The sequence below is a fragment of the Strix uralensis genome, chromosome Z (genome assembly GCF_047716275.1).
Source record: "Strix uralensis isolate ZFMK-TIS-50842 chromosome Z, bStrUra1, whole genome shotgun sequence".
NCBI classification, from domain to species: Eukaryota; Metazoa; Chordata; class Aves; order Strigiformes; family Strigidae; genus Strix; species Strix uralensis.
The window spans coordinates 46,239,419-46,256,010 of record NC_134012.1 but is presented as its reverse complement, the minus strand read 5'-3'; the positions used below and the strand labels follow the sequence as shown (position 1 = coordinate 46,256,010).

Here is a 16,592-nt window from a genome sequence, read left to right as displayed (position 1 = left end):
TTTCTTCTGTTTATGTGGAATTGCCTGTATTTTAATGTGTGCCCACTGCCTCTTGTCTTTGCTGCTGGGCACCATCGAGAATAGCCTGGCTCCATCTTCTTTACTCCCCCACAGGTAGTTACAGACATAGATAAGATAGCTCCGAGTAGATAAGATACCGCCCTGGTCCCCACCATGCAGAAGTGACTTTACACTCAGCAGCTCAGACAGACTTTAAGATGCCAGACTTCGGAAACAGGCCCATAACTTCAGTCACCATTACCATCTCCTTTCCCAATATTCCCAAACTGTCTCTGAATGAAGAGTAGGATACACTCCATAAACTACATAGGTCTGTTGGTGTCTGAAATAAAAGTTTCTAGTATTCACACAACACACATTACAAAATTAGTTGATACAAGAACAGAAGATACCCAAGATTTTATTGCCTTGTCAGATGTAAAAATTTATTTATGCTATTTATCAAGTGTTTAAACTTACACAAAAGACCCCACTTCTACTTCAGTTCAAATTGTCCATCAGTAAGCCCTACATCAGAATACCCTCAACACTTCCAAGTACAATTTTTACAAGATGGCTTAGAACAGCAGAATCTCATAAATAATGGCCAGCTTCACAAGTCTGAAGGTCACTACCTCATCAGTATTTCTCTGCTGAGCATGACCCATAGAACAGTGGAAGTCTTAAAACCATTTTAATCCCCAAACACTATCACTACTGCACTCAGAGCATTTAAATCACATTGCCTTTCATTAGTAACACCAAACTTTATAGCTAGTCTTAAAGATTTACCACATCTCCCCCAACAAAACTTTTTTTTTAACATTATAAGAGAACTGTGCATCAAAACAACTGCAAAATACACAATCATCCATTTGGCTTGGTTTTACAATAAAAATAACATCAGTCATCTATTTGTTAACTTCATCTCTTGTGTTGTGCTCCTTTCCCCTCCCCTTTCACTTAGGAAACTACACTAGACCAGGCAGTTTAATTGTAGCACTGAGGTAGCATATTTTAACTGAACAAAATAATAGGTCTGCTACTATGCCTCTTCTCCTTTAAAGCACAAAAATAAAAATCCCCACAGCTTTTCAACTTCTTTGGAGAAGACAGGCATATAATTCATTTGCAACAGCCACTCCTTTTTTAATTCAAAGCACAAAGCATCTCTGAATGGTAGATACATTGTACCAGCTAGAATGAGGAGGAACTGTGTCAGTTTTATTAGAACTACTGTTACATTTCAGCTCTATGGCACCTATTGTTCCCTATTATGAAATGAATCTTAACAGTCTCTGAAATTTAATTTCAAAGACTGGGATCCTGAAAAAGGGCAGCTGTGTCTCAGTTCTTCTAAATGCTTTTCACACTATCTGCAGAAAGGGTCAAATAATTGCAACAAAACCAAAAGAAATCAAATGGACATAATACAAAATCATTAGGAATTAGCAACATGAGTATAGTAAAAGAATTGAAGTTAAGGTAAAAGATGTAACATGCCAGAATGAACTGAGAGCACTTTCCATTCACTTTAAAGTTAGAGCTGGGATAGCCAAAAAAAAAAAAAAAATAAAAAAAAAATAAAAAAAATCGCTGCAAGATTAGAAGCTTAGTTTCATAACAAATTGAGAATAACAATATCTCAGCTTTGCCCTTCTGGCTAAAAGCTTTAAAAGAAAAAGCTGAAGTCAAGTTGTATGCAAGACTGCAGCCTTAAGATCCAGACTGTTACTGAAGCGACTCCTACATAACTCCTACATACACCTGTATATTTAGGAGTGACTAGTAAACAGTTACCCCAAAGAATGGTAGTAATTTTCTGCTCTGTATGCCATGCTGGTACACATAGTCTTGTTAAACTATGTTGCATGGTACACAATCCTCACCCAGCCCCAGGCTGGATCTTTGAATCCCCCCTCTCCATCTTTCATAAAGCAAAGCAAAATTTTTACTGCAGTTAAAAGCCCTTGAGTCAGCTGCATATATATGAGAAACTGCTTTTTAACACCTTGGAAAGCAGATTGAGAAGTAACTGAGTTGACTGATAAATAAACCCTCAGGAAAACACCTAAACAGCTGAAGGAAAATGCATAAGTTGTAACAACCAATTCAAGCTGTTATGGAGACTTTAATGTTAACCTTTCAAGTAATCCAAGATGTACTCCAATGCCTGCCATCAAAAATTTAAGGCTTTATGAACACCTTCTTACATACAAAAGGAGTATTAAACAGAAGAAACTTGTTTACAGTAAATACAAACATCTGAAAAATCTCTGAAACCTGTTTATACAAATACTAATAATTTTTTAATATTTTGTACAACTAGAAGGTGCACAGATTGGCATTCAAGCAGTCAATGCTGGCAAACATCTGTCAGACAATAACATGATTTACTTGGATAACAATATAGTTTAAAATGCCATAAATTAAAAAATAAGTTAGTTCACATTTTTTTCCCCAGCTTTTATGTACATCTTAGTCTTTAATGAGATTGTGTAGCCTTCTTCAGAAGCTCAAGGTCTTTCCGTCGGCTTTTGATTGCTCTGTCACAGCCATATTCTTCCAGTTGTAAAGGGATATACTTTTCTATCTGAATGAGCCCATGCCCAGCAGGACCAGTAAACAGCTTAATCCAGGATGGCTTAAAGTTTCCTCTGAAGCCCAGAAAGGCCAGGCTTCCTGTGACAAAAACAGCACAGTGTTACCAAACCAGTCAAGCCTGTCTAAATACAACACAGGACCTCCTGGGAAGGGAACGGTACACTCCTCTGTAATCCTCCCTCCAGACTATTCAGGACATTAACTCACTCTCAGCTTCATGTGCACCTCACAAGGAAATATTGATTTGCAATTTCCATTTCCAACATTCAGTATTAAATACTCTGAAATCTCATTTTGAAAACACAGCTATCAGGACAGTTATAAAGTCTACTTTCTTAGACAGGACTTGTGCCAGAGCCCTGAACAGACAAGAACTACTCCATGTGGCCTATAAAGTGATCATCCCTCAAAATACCAACAGCTTCTCATCTCTACTTTGAAATTTTGTTAGAACAGGAAATACTAGTCTGGCACAGGAAATAGTTTAAAAGTAGATTCACTGGGTGAGACACAAAATACAGGCTTTGGGAAAAAAGCCAGGGGCTCTTTTTCTGTAATCCACAGGCACAAAGAACTGCAGTTCTTTGCTTGCAACAAGCTTCATACAACGCCCTTCAGGGCAATGGGAAGGGTCTTCTGCCCCACTGCTGAAGGGCTGCCCACCCTGCCTCTCAACAAGGGCTGAAACGCAGCAGCCCACGCCAGTGCAAACTGGCAACCATCCTCCGCCAGCTGCATCCTTTTCACACACCCCATGAGAAACCCACAATGCCAACATAAACACACAGCCCAAGGTGGTGTCAAAGAAATATGTAAAATTTTGACCAACCGTTGCTCTGAAGATAAGGTGGTTTGGCTGTCCCAAGGGACATTAAGGCTTCTGATAAATTATTAGGAATTGCTACATCACCTCTTGTGCTCAGTAGAATGATGGACCTGCAGAAAGAGTATGGAGACAGCAGCTGTTATAAACACGAAGTTTTCTTAATATTCTGCTACACACTTTCGCAGCTAGCTGGCCTCATAGTCCACTTGCTTGAGAGCACCCATGCCATGTCATTTCATGTCATGGAAATAGTCAACCCTCTCTCGAAGCAGTACCTAGAAAAGCAGCCAACTAGAATTTTTTTTTTAAACTGACTTTTAAATTTCAAAATCATTGAAAAGTGTCATTTAAATATAGTTTAATATTTTGTATCCAAAAAATCAAGTTTAGACATTGATCCAAAATTAGAAAAATTTTGATTTTCCTGACATGAACTTTTTCTCTTTCTTTAATGATAAGCACTTTTCTCCCTAGACAGGGAGAGTACAGTATAATATCTTGTCACGTAGTTCTTGTCAGTGTCCTTAAGGGACCTTATAAACACAAAATTATTCTTGTTTTAAGCAAAGAAGTGTTACTACATGATGTTTACTTAAAAAAAACCAACCAAATCTTCTTGAGGTAAAAGGCAACACTGGAAAATTGTAAGTCTTCAGAATATGAGTTGCATTATTTTCTCAAATAAGGCTAAACTGTCTGTTAAAATGCTCCTATGTTTCTCCTTTCCTCTCAACTTAGATACATGTTTTGCTCCCTTTCTGTGCTCCTGTATAGACATCATTATTAACACCCTTGTTAGAGAGCAGAGCTACAATTTACAGGACATACTGAAAATAAATGGTCATTACACATACCTTTGTGGAATTCCAGATTTTAAATATGCATCTACGCTTTTAATGTCTACTCCAGAAAATAATTTGCTTTCTGACACTGTGCCAGTGCAGGCATTAATTACAACAATAAGTATACCATTATCCTTGAAGGAAAACATAGTGTCATTGACCTGAATGGGGGAAGAAAAACATAGAATAACTTTTTCTTTCTTTCTTAAAGTTAATATGAATCCAACAGTGATTCTACTGCACTCAGTGTTAATTTTCACCTAGTTTAGCCAAACTGTGTACTAATTTCCTTACAAATACTTGCTTCTCCCTAGCATCTCTTAATCTTCCCCCTTGAGGGAAGGCTTTCAGTGGGAATTCTGAAATTGCACTGGAACCTTCAGTCCCTGGCTTCTACAGAGAGATCATACATTTCAGGTGACTTACTACCTGCCTTAGTCGTTGTTCCTGCTTCAGGAAGCTAAAATTCAGATACTGAACCACCTGGACTTCTTGGCAATAGCACAGTTAATCTGTCTATGCAGCAGTCCAGTTCCAGCCCAGTTTCTTCCCATGGAGCACTCTTACTGCTTTGGATACGGCGCACACATTCCTGTAGAAGTTTGCAGCTGCTAAGGTTACACTGCTCACGTGCCATTTGTCTGTCTAAGTAATTGAAGAGTTTTACCATTTCAACCAAGCTAACACACTGATAGTGCAGAATATAAGCCACATACAGACTTTAAGCTTTGTGGTGTGAGGATGTCTGCAAACGCTATTTCAGCATCCCATGCAAGTCTCCTTCAGCATCCGAATAGAAAACTTGAAGTAAACTACTTTTTATACAGTACCATACCACTAGACTTATCAGGACCACATCAGAATAAATCAGAAAAACAAAAAAATCTCTACGGATTCTTTAGTAAATTGCCATTTTGATGGAGTTTAGCAAAGTTTAATGGCTTGAATGACTCATCCCATTAACTCACTTATCTGTTAGCACAAAACCAATTTCAACAACATGGATTTAACTAACAGGTGGTTTGGTTTTTTTTTTTGTTTTTTTTTTCAAAAGTGGCCATCAATAAAACATATCCATCCAGGTTTCAACATGAATCTGAAGATTTTAAACTCTCCTTTACTGGTACAATTTCCTCTCCAGCAGAAAAGGATTCAAATAAAAAATGGAGTTTTGGAGCTTCATTTTCTGAGGTTACATCTGCTTTTTGATTGTTTGGTTTTCAAACTATGAAGCAACACTCTTCATTCCAGTGAAAAGTGAGGTCAGCATTATATAGAGCTGTACAACTGCTGCAATCCAAACTGCTAAAAAGAAAGGTAGTTAGAAGAAAACCATAAGGAATACTTACAGAAATAAATGCTTGCTGACCTCTGCTTAACTCTTTTTTACCAGATGAATTAATTTGCACAAGGAGGTAGTTTTTGTGAGGATCGCTGGTGAATACCATCTGGATATCAAAGAAAACACATTAAGTACACATATGCATGTGTCTTCAACACTTTATCATGCCAGACATTTTATAACAGACTGCCTGTCCTCCAAAGCCAATGCATCCATTTGTCAGTGGCATTATTTATGGTACTAGTAATGCTAATAAATATTGTGATGTATAGTGTAACCAATTTTATTCCTTACTTACAGTATTCTTCTCAGCTTGTATAGCTGAAATGGATAATGCAATTTCAAGTTCATGTTAATAAGCAAAGGTACAAAAAAGAGAGAGGTTGGCCAATAGCATATACATATCTGCAGCAAAGCTATCTTACATGGAGTACAGGCAGTACTGTAGTACAAGACATCAAATCTACCTATGTCCTTTCTCCACAGCACTCAAAGTAAGAGGTGAAGGAGTATTTTCCAAAGAACAAAAACTAAAACCTTTGTGTTATAAGGCATTCTCTGCCTTCTAGTATACAGGAGACCATTGCTAGCGAGACATGACAATTGCTAACTGGTAGGTGTTGTATTCTGTGCTGAAAGACTGAAATTCTGCCTTAAACCAAGTAGACAGAACACCAACTATACAGTTTGTGAAAGTTTTTGCTTATTTTACCTGAGTTGTGCCGCATTTTGTACATGGTACAGTAGCTTTTACAGGCATCTGTTTTATGACAGTTGGTCCTTGGTAGTACTTTGGGTAAGCTTTTGCCATGCAGTTACTGATCCCTTTTGCTGAATCTTTGGTCACAATCTTGACCCTTTCACATCCCTGAGATGAGCAATAACTGTGACCATCCCGATTATATTTGGCTTGAAGAAATAAAAACAGTAATCTACAAAAAAGGGGGAAAAAGAATCTAGTTCAATTGCTGGAAAGATAGGCATTTATAGTATAACTGAACAGCCATATTTCATGATTTTCAGAAGGAGGGAAACAACAGTACTCACTTCTGCACCATTGTTCAAACTTTTACAAAATATTTACAGTTAGAGTTAGGAAGTCTCTACTGACATATCTGAAATTCCCTACAATTAAAGGAGACATCATTATGAATGCATATGCTTTGAAAGAACAGCCACTCCTCAAAGCAATGGCTTGCAGGAAAGAAAAAACAAACTGCAGAGCATAGATGTTCTCTTTAATCATAGATCTTTGCAGACACCCAGCAGTAACTGTTTGGATATTCAGCTTCACCCAACAGCACTGGACAATGTAATTGTACTGTTGCAAATGTCTGGAAATGCACTTTAGGGGATGGTGGTCATTAACGTTCACAGTACACAGAGACTAATAATTCTTCTATTTTATATTTGACTGTTATCACTATAGCTCTTAGATAAAAGAAACTTAAATGTCTTTTCAAAAGTTACAGTCATCTACATATTTACTACAGACAGACAAAGTAGCAAATAAGGGAACAAAATAAGTAACAGAAAGAATTACAATTAAAGATCAACTTTTGCAAAGCACACAAGTGATATATGTAGGACTTATTTTACTCAAAGTTGACCATATCTTAAACCTCTCAGAAGGATCTCAGTGGCCTCTGTCAGAAGTGCTTCTGAGACTAGGACTTTTAAATACTTTCAAGAAGGCTGACAACTGATTAGGACTTTCAGAAATACATTCTTTAAATGTTCTGGGAACAAAAAACTTCTTGGAAGTTTCTAGAATTTTCAGAGAAGGCACAAATTCTCCTTGAAATTCCTGAAAGACACTGCTCTGCAGCACACCAGATACCACATTTTCCCCAGGCATGGGGTAGGAAATATCTGCGGCAACTGTGGTGCTCTTAGAAAAGTACTTCAGTGACAACCACTGCATTTTGGGCATTCAAAGTCACATAACGTCTTCTTTCAAACAGGCTTTGGGCTCCTTTGCAACAGCTTTCCTCTTATATAGGTGTCTCAATCAGTTGCTTCTAACACTATCAAACTGGACATTTTAAGGTTAAACATCGTCTTCCAATAGGGTCAAGTTACAAGGAGTTACCCAGTACTGTTGTCAAAGTAAAACTTCTTGTCTGATCGATTCTTTTCAAGCTCCATCATTGAAGATACAGGCATGTAGCGCTCTACCTTACTTGACAGAGCAGATGATCGCCTTTGAAATGTTTCCAATACTATAACAAAATCTGTATTTGGTTGATAACAAAGACCAACACGAATCCAGTCATTCCTGAAAACAAAATAAAATGTATGATTCACCATAGGAACAGTTTAGATGACAATACGCAGCAAACAGATCAATCAAAAAACAAGTAATAGGAACACTAAAAGCTCCCAAACCCTCAACCAGAAGATCTTTCTTTCCCTCTTTACATGAGGTGTTTCATTAAACGTTATAGTAACTTTGATACTCTCAGGATATATTTGATTTCATACTTCAGATATTTCATAAGCTTATCGGACAACAAAATCAAGTATGCTAAACTATTCAACACCAATTCTACTCAACTTCACTATTTGCACATTATCTTCTCCAAAGGATTGTCCTTAAAGATGCTGTACTGGACAAAAGTTTAACTTCAGGTGTAGGTCTATTGCTTAATCTCTTGCTTTTTATACTTTAGTATTTGTATTTATGAAGAAAACCCAATCCAAGATCCAGTCTTACTGATGGTTGCAAACTCTCATGCATGCTAATTCTGCAAGACATTACTTCAGTATTGACTTATGGATCAATGACATGAACGGAAGTAAACATACTTGTTGAAGTTAATGAGATAAAGATAGGTGACATTTGGAGCTTTTCCATTCCAATGTATTGTGTAGCCCTTTTGGAGCATCACTACTGGCTGGTATTGTTGAAAGACAGCTCTTTGATTAATACCTCGAAGAACCATGGGATTGGCTGGGTACTCATCTCGTACTATAGTCATGGAAAGATTCTGTCCATTCCAGGTTTGGACATAAACCTACATATTGAGGAGGATGAAAAGAAAGAGGAAGGATCTGGACACTGTGCAAAAGGAACTGAAATAGTGAAGAATAATCATTGTTAGCCAAAACACTGCAATTTGATGTTCTGAGTTATGCAATACACAAATATCTCCTGAGGAGCAGCTCTATTTGAAAAGCTGTTGTAGATTTTGCCTGGTTTACAGACAAAAATGGGGAGGAAGGGGTGAAAAAAAAAAGTATATATAATCACCTATGGTACTTGGCCAAACTCATATAGAACAGGAACCAGAAAGGAAATCAAACCTATGTGAGATTTGTATTCAGAAGGTGGTATTTAACATCTCCATTTAAAAAAAAAAAAAAAAAACAAAAACAAAAAAACTCCCCTAAAACCCACTCTGTAAAAGACAGAACTCCAGTGGAAGAAAACACCTCCAATACAAAAATGTTTTAGCAGATCGGGCTGCAACACAGAACTCCTGTCACGCATACCTATTTGGTTTTACCTTGCAGCATCTAATACTGGACTCCCAGTTTACATGCTGAACACAATATACAAAACTGGCTGAAAAGTGTAATATGCATAGAAGTATTTTTAAAAGGTTAAAGAATTTTTAAATCCAAAGATAGGTAATTTTGTAGTTCTTACACTCCCTCTGGCCCCACAAGTTGTTCCTATTTTAGATTTGCCCCAAACAGAAAGCTACAAGAGTACTAGCCTGTGCATAGGTGCCACTGCAAACCACTCCGCTCCATTCTGTAATATTAATGCATTTGGGGTGTTGAATCAAGTAATTGTCCATTCTGCCCACATAGGTATCTTTGTAGTCAGTCACTGAACCATCAAGATCATGGAATACCGAGTTCTTGTCACCGTCCAGATCTCCTTCTTCAAACCAGGGACCAGGTTTTCCAAAGAAAGCTTTCAAAGAAACCTGGCAAAAATAATTAAAATATTTATTTTTTTCCCCAGGTAAAGCACAGGCTAACACTTGCACATCTCCAGACACACAGGAATCTGACAAAACTGATTTAAAACCTTAGAGCAAGGGCAGTGGAATCTTGCAAAACATTTTGATTTTTAGTAATAGGCTCAGGTCAGCTCTTGCTTCTGAACAGTGTTAGTATTTGCAACTGACAATTCATTACTAAGAATATACCAAACCTTACAAAGATCTCCTTTCAGCTTTACCATAAGCCATGAAAGAGATCATTATTGCAACATATCCTACATCTCTCTTGGTATTATTTTTTTGCTCAGGAGACAAAGGATACACCTTGGGTGATTTCCAACCAAGAGAGAAACTGTATGGAAAAGATGACCTAGGGCCTTTGGATGTTTATTTTAAATACAGCAAGAAGAAAATAAAGCCATCTGCAAATATAGAAGAAAACTTGTAATAAACTTACGTTTGGACCAAACTTCACAAGAGAAATGTTGTTTTTTGGTGTCATCTGCCATGAATTTTTCATCAAAAATCCAACTGCACTGGTAAATCTGTCTGGAGTTGGCACAAAGTTTTTGAATGTGCACTTGGTAAGGTGAATAGGTCCATCATAAATTTGAAAGCCTCTGATTGGAAATGTCCTGTTAATGCAAGCATTATTTATAGCATCCTGTAACAAACCCCATGATAATCCTGAATCTGTGTCATAAATGCATTTCCTTGCAGAGGAATCAAGAAAGCAATATTAAGAGAATGACTTGCACCTTAGATCTCAGTAAAGGATATCTTGTTTCTGCACTTATCTAGTGAGACAAAAATCCCCCACTCTTTTGGATTTTCCTGTTAGAAGAGCTATCACTGTCCATTTGCAAATGTGCCCCTTTCCCATATTAGGGAGTAACAGCAGGAGAATAATACCACCTGCTCTTTGATTTATTATGGCAACTGGGAGAAGTGCCTGTAGAGTGGAGGAAAGTAAATGTCACTTCTAACACCCAGGGAACTGCAGGGTGGCAAGTCTCAGCTTGGTGCCTAACAACGTGATGGAGCAGCTAATCCTGGAAACCATTTCAGGGAACATGAAGGGCAAGAAAGTCATCAGGAATAAATAGTATGGATTCACCAAGGAGCAGTCATGCTTGACCAACTTGATAAACTTCTGTGAAGAAATGACTGGTGTGGTAGCTGAGGGGAGAGCAGTGTACATGGTCCACCTAAACTTCAGTAAGGCTTTTGACACTGTGTCCCATAAGATCCTCACAATGTATGGGCTGGATGAGGGGACAGTGAGATGGACTGAAACCTAGTTGAATGGTTGGGCCCAGAGGGTGGTGGCATGAAGTCTATTTGGAGGCTAGTAACTAGTGGTGCACTGCAGGGGTCAATACTGGGTCTAATCTCATTCAACATCTTCATTAATGATCTGGATGATGAAGCTGAGTATAGTCTCAGCAAGTTTGCAGAGGGCACAAAACTGCGAGGAGCAGCTGATACACCAGAGGGTTGTGCTGCCATTCACATAGGCCGGCTGGATAAATGGGCAGATGGGAACCCCATGACCTTCAATATGGGGAAGTGCAAAGTCCTGCACCTAGGGAGGAACAACCTTATGTACCAGTGAAAACGATGAGTCCTGGTGGAAACCAAGTTGACCATAAGCCAACAATGTGCCCTTAGTGCAAAGAGGCAAATGGTATCCCGGGCTGCACTGAGGGAGGTGTTGCAAACATTGAGAGAGGTGGTCCTTCCCATCTATTCAGAACTGGTGAAGCCACACCTAGAGTGGTGTGCAAGACAGACTTGTTGCTACTGGAGCGAATCCAACAAAGGGCCACAAAGATAATTAAGTGACTGAAGCATCTCCCATAGGAGGAAACACTGGGACACCTCAGACTGTTCCACCTGGAGCAGAGAAGGCTCAGGTAGGAATCACACCAATGTATAAGAATCTCTGAAGGGAGGGTGCAAAAAGAGCAGAGCTGGGCTCTTCCCAGTGGTGCCCAGTGACAGGATCAGAGGCAGTGGGCACAAGCTGAAAAACAGGAAGTTCCTCCTGAACATAAGGAGAAACTTTTTCACTGTGAGGTGATGCAACACTGGCACAGGTTGCGGAATCTCCATCCTCAGAGATATTCTAAAGCTGCCTGAACATGGTCATGGACAACCAGCTCTATGTGGCCCTTCTTGAGCAGGGGAGTTGACAAGATGACCTCCAGAGAGCCCTTCCCACCTCAACTGTTCTGTGATTCTACTAGACTGAATACCTCATATATCACTGTCACATTAACTTCCCTCTGAGTGGCTAAGCAGCAAAAAACCAGGGCAGCCTAGACCTACCTCACCCTTCTTTCCTATTCTGTAGCAAGGGTAGGACTTGCTACTATGTTAAACAAGCATCACAGCAAGTCAGAGAAAAAGAGAAAAGGATCATGGTCCAGATTGGGATTTGTCACAGACTGTAGTCTCTAGTCCTAAACTGACTGTTGAAATCCTTTTACCTGAAAGCTTTTTCTTTCTCTCTTCCAGGACCAAATGTTGTTTAAAACTAATGTTTCATTAAAGTAGGGTAACTTATATTGCTATGGAAACGCAGTCTATGGCAGCATCAGAAGAAAACTGACTCAGCAAAAAGGCAAGAGTGACACACCTGCACACAAAGTGTTAAAAAGAGAAAGAGCGTCACCTTCAATAGAGTCCTAGTCTCTCACAGCTCCAGCAAGAGGGTGTTTACATCTGATACAGAGAATATTTCTTGTATCATTTCTACTTCCTTCACTCATAACATACTTACCGATTTCTAGGCAGAGTGCGTGCCTTGTTGTCTATCCCTCCAGTTCCTGCATATTTATTTTGGCCACCTGGAAACCCATAATTCTTGCTCTCACCTATGAACAGCGATTCAGATACCTCCTGGCTGGCCCCTTCATCATTTGGAAAGCTTCCATCACTATCAAAGCAATGTCAGAGATATATTTTTAGCCAAGACTCTCCAGCAGATGAACACACCGAGGCATAATCCTACTTTTACTTCTGTAACAGTCCTACTGAAGCAGAACAGTCTAGACTTCATTTATAATACACAGAACAATAAATTGAATCATTAACAGTATTTCAGGCTGTTTGAGACACCAGCAGAGAGCTGAGCATTAAATTTTTTATCTCCCTTTGTAGTGCAGCACTCACTTTTACAGCTCACTTTTGCAATCCTAGAACCAGTTTGTCATAACCTAAATGGCAGCAATTTTGGCTAAGTTACTTGATTCTTTTTTATTACAAAGGGGCTCTGCCCCCTCAAACTGCTCATCCCCTTTCTTTTCCATACTCACTTTCAACTGTTCAGGAAGAAAATCAAAACTGCCTAAGGAATCGTACAATACCAGAAATACCTGGATAAACATAACACTTCTGATGGAAAGGCAGCAAAGTGTGATGTAAACCAATCACAGGTTGAATTAAAGTGCAAGCTTTGGCAGCTGTGTCAGTTTACAGCCTTTATAATATCATCCGCACCACTGGAAATAGAACCAGGCCCTAAAATGAAACTATAGCCTTATGAAAGTATACCTATTGATTTTAATAGATGGATGTATATTTTCTAAGCTTCTATGTAAGAAAAAACAGAAGTTATTAACACAAAACACTCACCTAGCAAATGTCAAACCTATTCCATTGTCTGCAAACCTAAAAGAAAGTTCAAAGCTTCAGTCATATTTTCTGGATTATCCTAAATAAGCTACCGTAAGAGCACACCCTGCTATGTGCTGAAGAAAACCTGAATTTTTCTGTTAATGGAATTTAGAACCACCATACACTTAATAACTCTTATAAAAAATGTTGCCATTAAAAAAAAAAATCAAGTAATCTTCTATTTATTTTAAGCAGGAACATGGGAACTTCAGGGAAACCACAGATACCTCAGTACAAATTTACTGTCTCTACCAACTTTTAGACTTCTTTTTATTATGTAAGTTCTTTTTGCCATTTAAGGCAGGTTCTCATCTAATCACATATAAACTTCTTTCTTTTAAAGTAGTGGGGTGGTATGAAAGCAGTTCAAAATACTTAGAAGTTCCCCAAGTTAAGCATCAATCTTCTCCTATAACCCCGTTGTAATGTACGTTCATAAACAAAGCTTCAGGGGAAACTTAACAACATGCAGCTGCTTGCTTCTGGATACTTACCCAGAGTTTTGAATGAGGATATCCCCTCCCCTGACCCAGGCCCCATGATCATTGTTTTTGAAAGATATTAATCTGTCAATCAGGGCAGCAACTCGGGGCTTTTCAGGGTCCGCATCTTGATGAGGTCGAAACCTGGGACAGAAAAAAACAAACACTCAATACAAGAATACTGGTTGTTTTACATGTGTCATGTATGTTGGGCTGAGAGAGCCTAAAAGATGCTCATGCTCATCTGATGGGCAAAATCCACTCTGCTTCATGTTTGGAATGACAGAAGCCAAAACCAGATGCACTTCTAGCTCCCTATTTCTAGAAAAGTGACTTCAGGGTATAATGAAGCAGGAACATAAAACTTCTCTTTTCCAGTAACTCTCAGGCTTTTGCTCAATCTCCCTGAGTTTTTTTAGATGTACATCACCTCCTTTTATCACCTTCCTTTTTCTTTTTGCCCTCCCCACTTTTATTGCAGCATTAATTGCCAATGTTTGATGAAGGGAATTAAAGCTCCTTGGAAGAATACAGAGATGACATGCACTATACAAAAAAAAGTTAGAGGTTTGTCTAACTGCTCCTTCAAATCTTTCAAACTCTTCTGACGTTGAGGAGTGCCCTTTCTTTGAGCACACCTGAGATATTTTCCTATTCCAACCTAGACACTCCACCTACCAAGATGGTCTTGTACATTAAGTTATGGCTGAAATCTGTTTTAGACAACAGGAAGAAAGAGCCCAATTAAAGACCAGTGGAAGCTTTCACTTGATTATCCCCAAGATCCCAGAGAAAAAGTAATACGTTAAAAAAAAATATGAAAATACATTCTGAGCAGGTAAAGATATGTATACCCCTTATCCTGATCACCTTGTACTCTGATTTGGATATGCAGTGCCCCCCCTCACGGGATGAAGGGGAGAACTAGTGAATGTTTGTTTTTGACAGTCTCAGACTCCTCAATTAACATTTAAACCCCCCCAGTTTGGTTCCATGTACAATGGTTAGTGGTCTCATGTAGTTACAGAGTGTCTCATTACTTCTTTGGCTGATGTTAAACATGAACCCTCTCCCATGCACTGAGTTTCTTCCATCCTCTGTTGATGCCCTGTCAACACACTACAGGTTCTCACAGGGCATTTTGCCCTCATATGTTCCTCTTGACTACCTGTTATGACTGAGGTAATCCACCAGGGTTATATAGGTTTTCTGTGAAAACTTTGAACTAGTGAGTTCATTTCCAAATCACGAAGTACTGAGTATCAAAAAAATTGGGAACTTTCCTCTCTGCATCTGCAACTATCACTTAACTATCCTCATCCTAAACACAGTTCAATCTGAAATAAAGATAATCTTATGAATTATATTTTCACTCTTAATGCCTAGTTGTCACAATAAAATGATAATGGATACAGTTATCCAATATTGTCATGTGACCACTATCCCAGGCTATTTTATTTGAAGTTCAGAACAAGACTAACCAGGCACTCTATGACCTGAAATCTTCCTAGACTCACCATTATTTTTTCTCACTTTGTAAACTAAAGAAAATGTGGTTGATTGTACTATCTCTGCAAATAGCCTTCAGTAAAACTGTACCACTGAGCTATGATCTCCAAGTCTAGAAGGTATGGCAGAAAGCATTCAGCAGCAGGAAAGGCAAGTGGATGTATTACTTGGCCTTATTAAGCCTTTTCCTACCAATTATTTAAAACTGAGTCATAAATCAGAAAGCAGATTTTAAAGTAAGACTTTACTTTTAGAAGCAATTCCAGAAAATATTTTAAGCATGACAGTAGAGCATGTTTAAAATTATGTCTTCTAAGAGGCTGAAAACTATCTTGAGCAAGGACTCAGAAGAAACAGCCAACTCCTTTAAGGCACACCATGCTTTGTTGTTCCCAAACCAAATAAACAAGTGAGGGAAATATATATATATATAAATATAAACTTGTTGTTTATTATTTATTAATAATTACATTGTTTTAAAAATGTTTTTCCTCACATGAATGTGACAGCAATCTCAGAACTTTGCCATTTTTCACACACTTTAAAGACAATATCCTTTACCTTGCATTGTTGTCCAAACAAAGATATTCTCTGGGATCATCAACACTAGCATTAGTCGTTTTAACACCCTTATCAATGAACAAACCAGCCTGAAACAAGCAAGGACAGAAAATTCATATTATCCAAAACTAAAGACAGAGTAAACATTTCTAAAAAATTGTAAAATTTAAGCTTTACATTGCATTTAATACATGTATTCGAAACTCTTAGATCTTTCAGTTTGGCGTTAACTGAAATAATATCCAAGGGAAAACCAGCATCTGTCTATGCTAATTTGGGCAGAGGAAAAGAATTGCCTGGGATTAAAAAAGTGATGGAAAAATCATTAAAGTTCATTTCAGATTTCTTTCACAACATCTAATTATGTGATGTTTTACACTTATTTCCAGATGCTGTTCTGGAAAACCTGGAAGCCAATCTTGTGGTGAATTTAAAATATTCTCACAAATGGAAAAAAACCCCACTGCTGTAAAAAATGCTTTGCATTTCACTTTAAAACTAAACTACCTTCACCATTGAAGCTGATTTTTGCCCAATCAACTTGAAACTCAGTAAAGCAGTGTGAAATAATTTGAGAAAACAGAAGCAGAAGGAAGCATTTGTGTTATTCAACCTGAATTACATACACAAATACCTGCAGCTACTTTCACCTCTGATCCAAATTATGATTACAGTTGAGTGCTCCTACATGAGTAGATCCTCAGACCTGCTAGCGCACAAACTGCTACCCTTGTTTAAAGATAATACAGGCTATACAGCTGAAACACTTTTTTATTCAGTATGTTTTAA

The 16,592-nt window shown here is 38.2% G+C and overlaps 1 protein-coding gene across 2 annotated transcripts in view; it reads right to left on the bottom strand.

Annotated features, from left to right (window-relative positions):
• Positions 1–405: 405 nt before the first annotated feature.
• The window catches only part of CEMIP2 (cell migration inducing hyaluronidase 2), a 52,345-nt gene continuing 36,158 nt past the window's right edge, over positions 406–16,592 (bottom strand). For both annotated transcript variants that reach the window (XM_074856078.1, XM_074856077.1), the window contains exons 12-24: positions 15,804–15,892; positions 13,746–13,877; positions 13,210–13,245; positions 12,356–12,511; positions 10,028–10,205; positions 9,337–9,552; positions 8,423–8,631; positions 7,707–7,892; positions 6,327–6,546; positions 5,622–5,720; positions 4,285–4,433; positions 3,434–3,540; positions 406–2,682 (exon numbers count right to left, since the gene is read on the bottom strand). In XM_074856078.1, coding sequence (XP_074712179.1) covers positions 2,486–2,682; positions 3,434–3,540; positions 4,285–4,433; positions 5,622–5,720; positions 6,327–6,546; positions 7,707–7,892; positions 8,423–8,631; positions 9,337–9,552; positions 10,028–10,205; positions 12,356–12,511; positions 13,210–13,245; positions 13,746–13,877; positions 15,804–15,892 — 1,974 coding nt within the window. In that variant the 3' untranslated portion in view covers positions 406–2,485. The remainder of the gene's footprint in view (positions 2,683–3,433; positions 3,541–4,284; positions 4,434–5,621; positions 5,721–6,326; positions 6,547–7,706; positions 7,893–8,422; positions 8,632–9,336; positions 9,553–10,027; positions 10,206–12,355; positions 12,512–13,209; positions 13,246–13,745; positions 13,878–15,803; positions 15,893–16,592) is intronic.